The 14,259-nt window shown below is 36.5% G+C and overlaps 1 protein-coding gene across 2 annotated transcripts in view; it reads right to left on the bottom strand.

The window, feature by feature from the left end:
* The window catches only part of LOC136665649 (ERC protein 2), a 259,064-nt gene that overhangs the window by 123,222 nt on the left and 121,583 nt on the right, over positions 1-14,259 (bottom strand). For both annotated transcript variants that reach the window (XM_066643294.1, XM_066643293.1), the window contains one exon: positions 8,563-8,723. In XM_066643294.1, coding sequence (XP_066499391.1) covers positions 8,563-8,723 — 161 coding nt within the window. The remainder of the gene's footprint in view (positions 1-8,562; positions 8,724-14,259) is intronic.

Consider the following 14,259-nt stretch of genomic DNA (forward strand, 5'->3'; position numbering starts at 1 on the left):
ATGGCAGTTGGCCTTCAGCACAATAATGGAAGCCCAACATCCAGATTTTCCATTAATGTGTTAGTACCAGATATCAAAAGATACCTTCAGAGGTCTTGAGGAATTTATAGTATGAATTTATTAATTTGACCAATTTTGACCAAAGTTGGCCACAACTTCCTCCCATAATTAATTTGCTTTACAAACTGTAGAGTTTAGTGTTATATTAGCAGTTTTATTAGGCATTGTAAACACAGCATCAGTCCTGCTGAGTTTAGTAGGCAGATTACAATATTATTATGTTGAAATATAAATTAAATCTCATAAATAGCTCTCATTTTCTTTGTGCCTGGCTTAACACATTTATGTCTTATAAAGGACAATTGAGGTGTTTTATTGTCTGAGCTCTGTGCTGCAATTTTCTCATTTAAACCTTGTGTCCAAGCTTCATTGTGTTTGAGGTTAACTCTCTCCCTAAACTTTTTACTTAACCAAATGAGAAATTCTAATTGAAATAACATAATAATAACTACACTGAAATGACATAATAAATTAAAAACAATAGTTTCCTGTGACCAGTTTGCATTGCATACCACTCTATATATTTATTTTTGTCCCTTCCTAAAAACAAGAAAATACTAGAATTATTTACTTGAGATTAATCATGAAAAATCAGAGAATATTTCTGTGATTAACTCAATACAATTGTTTAATCAACAAACACCACTAGATTTATCTATTTGTTCTCAATTATAGTTTGAGACATTTTGGTGCACCAACAACATATATATAAAACTTAACCTATTCAATGATGGTCATCTATATTCAATGATAATCAATATATATCTTTTGTATTTTTAGGCTCTCTATTGCTCAGTCTCTCTTGTTATTTGCAGATGGGAATCACAGATGCATTTAACAGACAGATTATGTGAATATGAGAAACCCAAAGGCACAAAAATCTTCAAAGAGACCGGTCCTCTAAAACATGATCTCTTCAATAAAAAAATACCTTTCTCAACATGTCTGCACTGCCCTTCAATTAAATCCACATTAAAATGTGCACATACAGCTTTTGACATTTACTACAGGATAAAAGCAAGACAAACTCAAAGGCAGATTCATGGGACAACAAAATAATACAGTATATATGTGTATGTTCCAAAGTATAAGCAGGAGACTCACCACTAGATATTGGATAGGGGCGTTTTATGCAAGAATGTTTCTGTCCTTCACATACAACCCTTAATATGTATGCAGGCACTGTATAGCCTCCATTAATAGATAAGTTCTGTGAGGGTAGGGACACACAAACCTCAAAACCTAATCAATTGGCCAAGGAATGCTTCATGTTTTTAGCATATTTAAATGCATTATTTCCACAGGCGATACATGGCTCCATGGTTTGTGACATGGTATTTCATAATGTCACCTGGAAAAAAGCATATTATGCTTTTTTAGCTTTGGTAATCACCACAAAATGAATTTTCTCCTCAATTTTGTCAAAATGCCAGGGGCATGGAGGCCAAAGCTTCCTATGGGACAGGTAAAGCCTGCCTCTACATCTCTACATGTGAACAGTTGCTAATGCAACATAACTGAATAGCCTAAATAACTTGGAGAACACCTAACTGCTAATTCTGCACTGTCAGCTAAAACCTAAACATGACTGACTATAACTGTGTTCAGTGATGAGAGACCGAGGCAGTTACGCTGCCTGCTAGTCATAGAAGGTGTGATATCACCAAGGATAAATCCTGGTATAACCTTCTTAATAACATATCCCACACTCTAATTCATCCCAAAGGTGTTCTATCGGGTTGAGGTCAGTACTCAGCTGTCAGTCAAGGTCTTCCACACCACACTTGCTCATCCATGTCTGTATGGAGGGGAAAGAAACTGCTTGGTATGCTGAAGCATTAAGAGTTCTTTTCATTGTAACTAATGGGCCGAGCTCAACTCCTGAAAGACAACCCAACACCTTTATCCACCCTTATACCAAACTTACACTTGCCACAATGCAGTCAAACAAGCACCGTTCTCCTGGCAACTGCCAAACCCAAATTCGTCCACCTTATTGCCAGACAGAGAAGCATGATTCATCACTTCAGAGAATACGTCTTCATTGCTCTAGAGTGGCAGCATGCTCTACACCACTGCATCCAGTTTTGCATTGTACTTGGTGATGTAAGATTTGGATGCAGCTGCTTGGCCATGGAAACCCAATCCATGAAGCCCTCTGCGCATTGTTCTTGAGCAAATCTGATAGCCACATGAAGTTTGGAGGTCTGTGCGCCTCAGCGTTCACTGACCCCGCTCTGTTACATTATGTAGCCCACCACAATGTTGCTGAGTTGCTGTCATTCCCAATTGCTTCCAATTTGTTATAATAACACTGACAGTTGACGGTGGAATATTTAGTAGTGAGGAAATTTCACAACTGTACTTGTTGCATAGGTGGCATCCTATCATGTTGGAATTCGCTGAGGTCCTAAGATCAACTGATTTTTTCACAACGATTATAGAAGCAGTCTGCATGCCATGGACGTGGACGTGCCATGGACATGACTGGAACACCTGAATTCAATGGTTTGGATATGTTACTAAATTATTTTGACAGATTTGAAAATCTTAAAGAAAATTTCTGCCCAACTATCGCCAATGCCCTCTGCACTAAATTCATTTGCTTATATTGCTTTTTCTTTGAGAGCAAAGAGGAAATAATTTAAGAGGACACATAAGAGGAAGGGTCAGAAGGAGAAATAAATGTGATAAATGGGATAAGTGTGACATCAGTGGGCCTTTGCCCAAAGCTTCATAACTCATAACTCAAAAGAACATGCACACACACATGCATACGCATATGTGCGCATAAGTGTACCATATGCTCAGCTACACTCATACCAGACATATCTCAAGGGTTTAATAATGCAACTCTTCTTCCCCTCTAGTTTTTGGTGCATATGGCTATGTCTGTGTGCATGTGTGTGTGTGTGTGTGTGTCTGTCTTTGTGTTATGCAGGCTAAGGAAGCAGGTCAGATTAGAACCACAATCATTGTCTGTTCTAATTTCTTGCTCATGAAACACAGCCAAAGATGTTTCAAGGGAAAGTGCTCAGCATATGATAGGAGACTGAGAAATGGAAACAGTATGCACTCTCTTCAGTAACGGAATTTATCAAGCTATTACATAGCATCACTGGAGCCATTATGGTTTTGGGTTTCCTTCCAAAGCTTCTTCAAATGAAGGGCTTTCCCACTGACAAATGGCATTGTTATACTCTAAAAGGGAGCTTTTATATGTCAGGCCAAAACAAAAAAAAAGTATAATAAAGTGGGCCATGGAAACTGGACATCTGAATATACAGAAATATTTATTTTCCATATATTCTTATGGGCTTTTTCATGTGTACTGGCTAGGAAACACTCCTTTGAAAAGTGTCCCTATAGTACTTATAGGAATAAATCTCTCACTAAGCTTACATACCAATTATACCAACGGTAATTTACATTTAAAGAGGACATATCAGGTAAAAATAATTTTTTCAATGCATTAGCATAATAATTAGTTTGGTGTTCTTTCTCCCCTCCCCTGAAAAGTGCAAAGATGATGTCAAGCTGAGCAAAATAAATACAACAAGTGCAGAAATATGTTTAAATATTAATCATCATGAAAATATGACTATGGAGAAGATCGATTAGATGAAGATGGCTAGTGAAAATGGCTAAAAACTAGAGGTTCTGATTCTCTGGTCTCACTGCATTAAACCTGGTGCTGAACCGAGTTAATGCTCATTGTCATCTGTAAAAACAGACACTGAAAAGGATTAATCTGTACAGGGCTGTTAAGACATGGCAGGACTGTCCTGTGTTGTATGATCCTTTCATATTTTGACCAAAGCATGTTATATACGCTTCATTAAGAAAATTTTACTTTGTGGAAACCAAAATATAATATGTTACCTTTAATTATATATTTTACAAATATTTTACAAATCTTAAAATTTGGTGGGTATAACATCCACTCTATGAGTTTTGAGCTAACATTATTTTGAGGTTTGATGATCACCTGAATAATATGAGAGGTAATTTAATTCCAGTCCATGTATTTGATCTTTTCTTTAAAGCTTCTTGCTTTGACTAAATCACATAAAATATTTGATTATTTTACAAGAGAATCTAGTTTATCATTGAATTAACAGATATAACCGTAAAACTTGTGAGTGTCCTTGTGAGAAATGTTTTTGTTAGATTTATGAGGGCTTACTAGGTGTTTTTCTCCTATTAAAATAAACATTTCTAATCTAAGCAATCATACTAAATATGCCTTTGTTTACCTGGGCCTAGGTTGACTAGCTAGGCTTGTGATAAATAGGCTCCTTCGGTAATGTGCTCCAGGATATGATCTTCGCTTAAAGGCATTTCATGGATTCATATTATTATAATAATGACTGATAAAATTAGTTTAATTTCAATGTACAAAGCCCATGTCAAAGTATAGACAGGAGGACTCTATACAAAACAGAAAATCCTTGGGTCATAATAGTTATTTCAGTATGACCTCCAGTAGGTCTGCAAGTTTTGGAACAAACTCTGTGATGAAAAGCTTGTGTATGTTCATAAGGAATAGAGAGAGAGAGTGAGAGAGAGAGAAAGAGAGATCAGGAGATACGTAAAAAGATGTGAAGAAAGACATTCAGTAGGTCTTTCTGGCAGTACAGACAGAGTGGGTTTCTGCAAAGTCAGGCATAGCTAAGAAAGAAATACTTCAAATTTCCAAACAGTTGAGAAAAGTTTGACTTCATGCCAATATGTCTGACCCTGTGAATTTAAGTGTGTGTGTTTATGTCAGTGCCCAAACTCTGTGTGTGTATGTGTGTGTATGTATGTTTTTATATATTTGTGAGGACCAGATGCCCTCTTAAGAATAGGAGTATCTCATATTTTGTCATATTGTGAGGACATATAATGCCTTTTTTAAACCAAATACTGGTACTTAACATGAAAATATATAAAAGTGAAATGGCTTACTTTTCATTATGGTTAAGGTATTTCAATTAATGGTCCTCAGAGGTATAGCAGAGCCAATGTGTGTGTGTGTGTGTGTGTGTGTGTGTGTGTGTGTCCTCATAACACTGAACTTTTATCAGATGAACAGAGCTTTTGGCATATCTGGTTTGCTGGTTTGATGCTGGGATGAAGTACATCTTTAATAGCCAACCCCATTAGCAACGCCGAAAACTTGTAATAAAAAGAACAACTACAAATAAACCCCTCTTCCCCCCAGAATCATGTGACATGTTGGTCCTCTTTTCCCAGTGAGTGTTCATTTTCCCAGACTCCTTCTCTTTCAGTTACAAGAGGGTGTAAGGCCGAAACTTGTTTCAGGGTTGAAACACTCAGCCAAATTAGTGCCACAATCCTCAACAAATCTACCCAAATACCACAACTTTAAACACTGCAGCACTGTTCGAAGACCAGGGGAGTAAGTGAATAAGTAAGAAAAAGAGAGAGAGAGAAAGAAAAAGAGTGAGAGTTAGAAAGAGCTGAAGAGTTGGAGACAAGGGCACCCTTGGTTTTGCCATATGAATCCACTTACATGTAAATTGGTTGTCTGTCTGAATTAAGGGGCGCTTTGTGAGGGCAGCTCAACGGGCTGTCGGTCATTGAGAGTATACATTCTCTTCCCTTCGTTCCCTCTCTCCATAGGGCAGCATAATTACTCAGTTATTAACGTGCAGGAAAAGCAGAAAGTGAGAGAATGTGAATGCTGTGATATGAATAGATGATAAGACTGTGTTTCAGTTCTTAGAATTCCACTGTAATTGCAGAGGAATGCTGTGGTTTTCAAAAATCAAAGGTCGAAAAGGTGTCTCATACGTAAGTGGCATGATTTTAAAAACAGTAATTATAAGAGTTAAACCTTCAGAGACATGTTCTAGAAAAATACTACAAAAAGGACATGTCTGTCAATTGTTCAACTATATGTTAATCACCAGAATATATTTTACACCTTCACACAAGGTGACTTATGTGTGCTTTTTCAGTGTATGTGTACAGTAAACTAGAGCATCTACAATTTCACATATAGTTATATAAAACTATAGTCAGCTTTTTTGTGTGTGTAGTCTACTTAGATCAGTAAACAAAATAAAATAATGAATTCTAATTTTTGCACTTTAGAATCGTCCTGCCTCGTTTGAGTGTCTCAAATCAAATCACTGGACCTGCATTCATGTGAGAGCTTGAAGATATGTTTAAACTGAGCAACACAAACACAACAAATTTATATATATATATATATATATATATATATATATATATATATATATATATAAAACAGTCTTCTTTAAACATGGTCAAAACAAGAGGGGAGAAGTAACAGAACCAAGTGAACATTAATAAAACCAGAGCTTCTGTCACCTCACTGCTGGGCTCTGGAGCTGAGTGTGAACTGTGGCTCATTTTCATTTAAAGGAACAGACACTGAAACTGAACGTTTAAAGATGGCTGTTTAGACAGGTTAAGATTCATACAGGGTTTTGTTTTTCCTTGTCATATTTAGATCAAAGTATGTCCTAGTTTCATTAAGACCCCAGGGATCTATTTTAAATTGTGGAAAAGGGGTATAATTTAACCATTTATATTTAAGCATATACTTATGCTTGTGTCAAATATATGTTCTATAAATGTGAGTATATGACTGTATTTTAGGACTGTCTCTTTTCTATGTTTTGGGCATATGTCTCTAAAAATCTAAGACATATATGAATCATAGCAGCTGAGACTAACCCATGTTTATTCTTTGTGAATGGTGCTTCCTTAATTTCATTTGCCCCAACGGAATGATGTTTTAATTTTTGGGCTAAAAATAGCAAGGTAAACTTGATTTTGTTCATGGTTTTCCCCAGTACCCTGTCTATATAGCTGTGGTTCTGCGATGTCATAAACATTACCCTTCTTAAACAGTCCTGCTTTATTTAGCAATGCTAGAATTATAACAGTTCAAGCTAGAGACGAGGTTGGTTAAACCAAAATAATGTTATTAGGCATCAACCAACACAGTGATAAAATGTTTTTTGGTCTATGTATTATTCTAGTTTTCGAACCCAATTAAATAATGACAGTACAACTAAATATTATCCATAGGTAAAAATTCATGTGAGCAGCAAGCTTTAAAAGAAGTTTACTGTAATTTTTTTTTTTTTTTTTTGTCAAACATTTAACATATCAGCATGTACCAAACAGTCAAAATAATATGACTTCTTTTCATTTCATTCAGTCATTCCAGTTTCATTCAATCTCTGATTCACATCTGAGTCATAGAGCAGTACAATATATACAACACTCGCTCAATAAATATATACCACATTCTCTTTAAAGATGTATAGATGTGCTGTCCAAATTCCAGCGAGATAACACATGGCCCTTCTCCTTCTTCATCTTTTTTCCTTCTCCCTGTCATTTATACACATGGACTCTTTATCTGTGTTGATCCCCTTCAGTTGCTGCCCATTTCCATTTACATCTTTTTATGTACGATATTACAATAATATATAATAGAGAGAAGTGTCACAAATGATACCTGGATTTGCAAACTCACTGACTAATGATTATAAAAACTGGTTGCCAGCTATTAGTCATTACTAGTCAAGTGAAATCATCAACATTCTGGGAATTAACTCATAAGAAGTGTTATGTAAAACTTTTTAGATGGTTTTTAAAGATGGACCACAAGTTCTAAAGATTGTCAACATCATCCTAGTTCTGTGTACATCTTCATATAAAGATTGGCAACAGAATTTTAGTTCTTTGTACATCTTCATATAGTGCAAACACATAATCTGCATTGACTGCAAAGCCAGATGATGAAAGTCCTTATATTCGCACAACTACATTATCCATATATTATTAATTAATAAAAAAAACAAGTAAAATTAGATAACTATCTCAGTCTGGTATGCAAACTACAAAATACAACATCACCATATACATGGTCTATATTAAGAATTAAACAATTTTTGAAATGGTTCAGGCTTACACTCTGTTCATCACTGAGCCATGACCGAGCTGTCTGATCTACGGCCGAGAAACAGCACCTGGAGGCCTTTAGAGACCTCCGAATTGTGAACAGTATGAAAAGGATTCAGGATGTTGCACTATTCCTGCTCCATAAATAAATAATATTGACTTATTTTTGCTGCTTTACATATAATAATTAAATTTGAACTCCCTCTGGGAGTTAACTTTCCATGAATGTAATTGCATGCCAAAATTGCTAAAAACTAAACAGCTTGAGATTCATATCTGTTTCTGTGGTAATAAAAACTTACAGACAAGCTAAACTTCAACCAAACATAACGTTACACCTTAAAAGATGCAGAGCTTCTGAATGAAAACAAACCACAGGGAGGGTTTGTTTTCCTGTTCTCCAGCAGTTCTCTAAATCTAAAGGTGTTAGAGAGTCCCCATCACATATAATGCAATAGGCATGTGCTGTTGTTAAGCATTTTCTGTCTTGGATAATAGTGCATTCATTGAATACTGTGTAATGCTATCTTATTTTGTACTGCATGTACTCACTTCATCTCTAGAATCTCTTCTAGTTGTTTTCGTCGGTCCTGTCTCATGTTGGTCAGTTGACTATCCCTCTCAGCAAGCGAGTTCTGTGTAGTGGACAGCCGTTGCTTTGTGACGTCAAGTTCCTGTCGCGTCTTCTCCAAGGCTGCCATCAGCTCCTCCAACTGTGATAAAATACAAATGAATCAGAAAAAAAAACTGTACAATTGTACATGCTATACAGCCACTGAATCTAAACCAGTGCATATCCAATTATCATACGTATAAGCAAAACGTATTTAAGACATGTAATGTAGTATGCAGCATATTTGGAAAGCCTTTCTAATTTGAAGTCCCTGTAAATCACTGATCAGCACTGCAATGTTGTACCATGAGTCAGATGTATCACTATGCAAAAAGCTGAGCCATTTCCACAACCAGTCTGCTCTCTAAATCCGTGGAGTTATTAAATGTACTTAACTTTTTTTGGGGTTGTGATGTACTTAACCTTTACGGAGTACAAATCCATTTGTAAGAGTGCCAACATAAAAACCTGCAAACAATTTCTGTTTAATCCAAGCACTTTTGGTTTCCCATCTCTGAGGAATAAGATGGGGGAAATGGCTGATGTTCGTTAATCCAAAAAAAGGAACAAATTCCTCTTCACCTCATTTTGTTCATGTGATTAGCCTCACTTACAAATGAGGCAGCAGTCAGTTGATTATGCACATTTCTCTCTCTAAAGAATGTGAGCTTTTAACTGACCCTTTTAAATCATTACAATTTCTTCTTTTGTATTAAATAAACTGACTAGTTGAATAATTTAAGAACTTTATAAAATCACCGTATGAAATTTTTACTTTACTCCCACATAAACCTGACTGTGTTAAAAAAAAAAAAAAAACTTAAACCACAGCATGTGGTTTGAGAAAGAGGCGGGAAAAGTGGTAAGCAAAAGGACATAGGCCTCATTTTCTTGAAGAGAGCAAATTGTTCACACATTTTCAGGATGCCATTCTGTAAGTGTGGTTCACATATGTCAGAAACAATGCACTCATCTATATAAAAAGGGGAGAAAAAAAAGAAATACATGTATATAAGTGTAATACAATTTTGGAAAGAAATGCAAATTACCTTCTGTAGTCATTTAGGGTTTGTATCTATAGCACGATTTGCCATTGTCTAGTGAGTTGCCATTCAGTTTATGCCTTAGTAATGTGGATATTAAAAAAAAAATCAATTAATTTTAATTTACTTTCAAACGTATTTTTTTTTTTTTACTGTAGTGACATAAAACTGCAGAAAGACCAAACAAGACATCTTTTTAAAGAATGGAAAGGGGGTTCTAATGATTTCTCAACATTTCATAATTAATCAAAATAAGCTGCACAAAATGATAAAACTACAAATTAAGTTTTCGCTTTGTACTGCCTTGCAATACCCTGCATTTTCCTCTCTTCTCATACTATTGTAAAGCAATGTGTGAGACATCGAGCAACTTATTTCTTGTAGTAGCTTGCTGTGATGTAGCTTTTAGAGGTATTGAACTCTTCAAATGTCTAGGTTTCTATCTCTACCACTGCTAAAAGCTCTGACATTGTTTGGTAAGATTCCATAGAATGGAACATTCACATTTAATCACTTAAAAATATTATGACTGAAATATGAAAAAGAACAAATGAAATGACTGAGCTTCCCCTTATATGATACAAGACACAGAATATGGAACAGATATTGAAGCTAGCTGCACAAAATAAATCAATCTCCTACCATCCAGGTGGTATTCAGAATGTTATGAAATACTCAGATTTGCACCCTACTCCTTCTGAAATGTTCTTTAACAGCTTCCTGGGGTCTAAGAATGATCTAAGTCAAGAAGTGAAGTATAAATTCCCAAGTATTACCTTTATAATATTTTAACTAAATTATACTCAAAAATATATAGCTATTTTAAGCAACATGATGGTAAGTTCAAACAAACACAAGAATTGATCATAATGTCAAATGTGCGCCAGAAAAATACATTAAAAATTTGCAGAATGGGGTATGATACCCACCCTGAACATTCACAACAACAAGAGCCCTGAGCAACAGGCCTTTGGTCTCTGGATAATAGCATCTGCCAAGTGCCAGTGCAGTTTGTTCCTGTCCATTACCTAGAAATGACATTAAATCTGACCTGTAAAAGAAAAATGTGCTTCACACTATGGTTTCCTGGGTCAATAATATTTTCTTAATTGTTTAATCATTTACGTTCCTGACTATATTTCTTTTTTTTATTGTCTGTTTGTAATTATTGTACCTGCTCAAAATACAACATTTATTTATCATATGTTACTATGAGGGGCGGCACGGTGGTGCAGCAGGTAGTGTCGCAGTCACACAGCTCTAGGTACCTGGAGGTTGTGGGTTCAAGTCCCGCTCCGACTGTGAGGAGTTTAGTGGCTGACTGGCTGTGAGGAGTTTTGTGTGTTCTCCCAGTGTCCACATGGGTTTCCTCCCACGGTCCAAAAACACATGTTGGTAGGTGGACTGGCTACTCAAAAGTGTCCATAGGAGTGAATGTGTATAACCCTGGAACTGTGCCCACTCCAGGATGTGTTCCTGCCTTGCGCCTACTTCTGGGTAGGCTCCAGACCCACCGCGACCCTGAACTGGATAAGCGGTTTCAGACAGTGAATGAATGAATGTTCTGCATATCAATAGTCTGCTGAGAATTCTAAACTTAAACTGTGTTGGTAATTCACCATTTTTATTCAAAATAAAACATTAAAAAATGATAACTGATAAAAATGTATATTTAAAAAGTCAAAACAAACATAAAAAAAGCTTCTCTGCTCTGAAACTATCAATTAAATTGCATAGGTCAGATTTGGCCTTTCAGAACACCCCCCCCCACACACACACAGCTTGCTATGCTAGTGCATCATTAATAATGAATACAATGTGCTTTAGTAAAATGAGTGGGCTAGTAGTGGGGGGTGATGTGAGATGCTAAGCTGCTTAGCGCCTTTAGCCTGTGTGCGTGCTAATATGTGCTAATGCAGCACGACTTCAATAGCTCTCTCTCTGAGCTCTGCACTAATCCATCACCTGCTCCTTGGCTCCCCATTGGCCCAGGACAGCCTGGCCAAAGCTCTGCTGTCTGAATGCATCGCTGTCGCCCGCTCTGTAGCTATGGTTCAAACGCTCCGGACCTCCGGGGTGCAGAGGTGGGCCTCCAGCGCCAAAACTCACAACCTTCTTTCCTTGATTCTACTCTTCTTTTTTTTTTTTTTTTTTTAAATACTGCTGAATTTCAACAAGCTTCGTTTGATGAGCGCATTACACATCATAAGACTCTCTTACTCTGGGAGAGAAAGAAGAAAAGGGGGAAAATGAGTGTGGCACAGCCAGTTATTGTTAGAATGGTCAGGTGATGGCAGCCTTTAGACCACAAGCTATTTAAAAAATTATCGTCTTTGACCTCATTAAGTTTTTTTTTTGTGGGTGGGAGGGGAGAAAAGGGGTTTTTCCCCTCCTCATATGCTTATCGGATGATTGCATTTCAAGTCAGTGGGCTTTGAAATGGCAGAGAATTTGAGTGAATAAAGTAAGTTCCCACGACTTCAAATCAACTGCAGACAGCTAACTTAAGATGATTTAATCAAAAGAAAACAACACAGACTTAAAATATTCAAATATTATGTATTTTCTATATACCATGGCTGGACTTTCCTACATCTGACTTTAATGAATCCTTTTATGACATTTTTATTGACCTTGTAATTACATGTTCTTGGACGTCAGCTTTGAAATCATTGAAGAATAAACAAGGCTATGGATTTCTGAAAAAATGCAGTAATGCTGTCTAAAAACACTTTCTCTGCATGAAAATCAACCTTCCTTCAAAAAACCTAGTCTTTCTGTCCATATCCTGTCTGTCCTTTCCTAAGCTGGATTTTAATAAACCCTTTCCCTTTGAGTCTATGACGTTATTGACCTGGTAATTATAAGGTCTTTGACATTAGTTTAGAAATGCTTAAACAATAAACAAAACTGGATTTCCTTAGTATAAACTGGCGAGAGTTAACTCTGAAACTTTGAGTGAAGCACTCTGCCCAGCGTATGCCTAAACCAGACTGGAAAAACATTATGGAGTTATGATTGGCCTGCACCTCCAAAGTGCACATTTGCTTTCTTCTTCTGCACTTTTTGGGGCTTTCTAAGCAGGAAAGAACAGCTGGGATATATAGATACCACTGTTACCTCCTTTTTAATTTCTCTCTCTCTCTCTCTACCCCCAGCCACACATATTTAATCTCAATGAGTATCACATCCTATTACCAGAGCTGTGCTGTTACATATAGAGAGGTAAGCCTTTGAAACAGAGTTGTCAGAGCATCAGTTTTTCATGTACTTTTGAAAAAACTATATGCTTTGAAATTGTATATAATAAATATTTAACCAAAATTCAAAGACACTCACACCCTTCTTTATCATCAAAACTGGTATGGAGTATTCAAACTTTTCAAAATAGCATATTAAATTTGAAATGTTAACACTGTGAGAACATAAATTTGGTGCCACTTATACTTCGCAGCATGGCTGAGAAAAGAAAAAGAAGAAAATGGATGAGGAGGTATAAAACAGGTTGGAATACAATAAATACTTGCATACTTTTTTGAGGTAGTGTGCATATATTTGATTTACACATGCTTAATAGAGTACACATGCTCTAGCTGTATAACGTTACTAGTTGTGCATTGAATGCTTGTCTGTGTGTGTGTGTGTGTGTGTGTGTGTGTGTGTGAGTGAGAGAGAGAGAAGTGTGTTTGTGTGAGAGGGTAAAAGAGTGAGGTCACTCCAGTTCATCGGCATCCTCTTTTTATGAGTGGAAACAGTGGAGAAGACAGGAAACCTGATTCGTTCCAAAAACGTCCAGAAAAGAAAGTCCTTTTACGGATAAATGCACAGTTCAAATGCTACCACTGCACTCTCAACTGACCCAGGACAGCTGTGGCACAAAATACACATTCAGACACAGAGAAGAGAGAGTGAGCAGTCAATTGAGCAAAAAGCAAACAGTGGCACAAAGCAGGGAGGAGCATTCAGAAGGACCTGTCACACATACACATATGGAAAATGGAAGTATAACAGAGGGAGCATAGCCCAAATCATGCGTTTAATTAAGGAACCTGAATGGAAAGAAACGGTCACCCTGCAGCAGCTGAAGAGAGCAAAGAACACATGCAATTGCTTTGGTTTAGAGAGAGAAGACACTGCAGAGACGTGCTGCTGAGCTGGAAGAGAGGGGAAAAATCAGGCTAGTGGTGCAAGAGAGGTCAGTGAGAGTAGAAGTAATAGGAAAAATGATAAAACTAACATTGCAGAAGTTATAATATTCAATATGTAACAAACAACTTTTTTATACTGTATTTTCAACATCAAATTTATCAAAAGGACATTCCTCCAGTGCCAAAAATGATCAGAACCGTTGTTAACAGAAAACTGGATCCGTGTTCGTTTTATAGCTATTAGTCCACTACTGAAGGTTCTAGATTCGTTTATTTATTTATTGGTACTTGCTCAATACTGTAAACCACAGAAATTAATGATGCCTAAAGTAGATTAAACCTTTTACACTTTCAAGTAAATATAGAAGTCACCAACCACTAGTAAAAGAGAATGTCAACTAGAATGGTATGGTACAACATTACTCTGTAAGTTAAGTTAATAAAA

Source organism: Hoplias malabaricus, chromosome 14, assembly GCF_029633855.1.
Source record: "Hoplias malabaricus isolate fHopMal1 chromosome 14, fHopMal1.hap1, whole genome shotgun sequence".
Classification (NCBI taxonomy): Eukaryota; Metazoa; Chordata; class Actinopteri; order Characiformes; family Erythrinidae; genus Hoplias; species Hoplias malabaricus.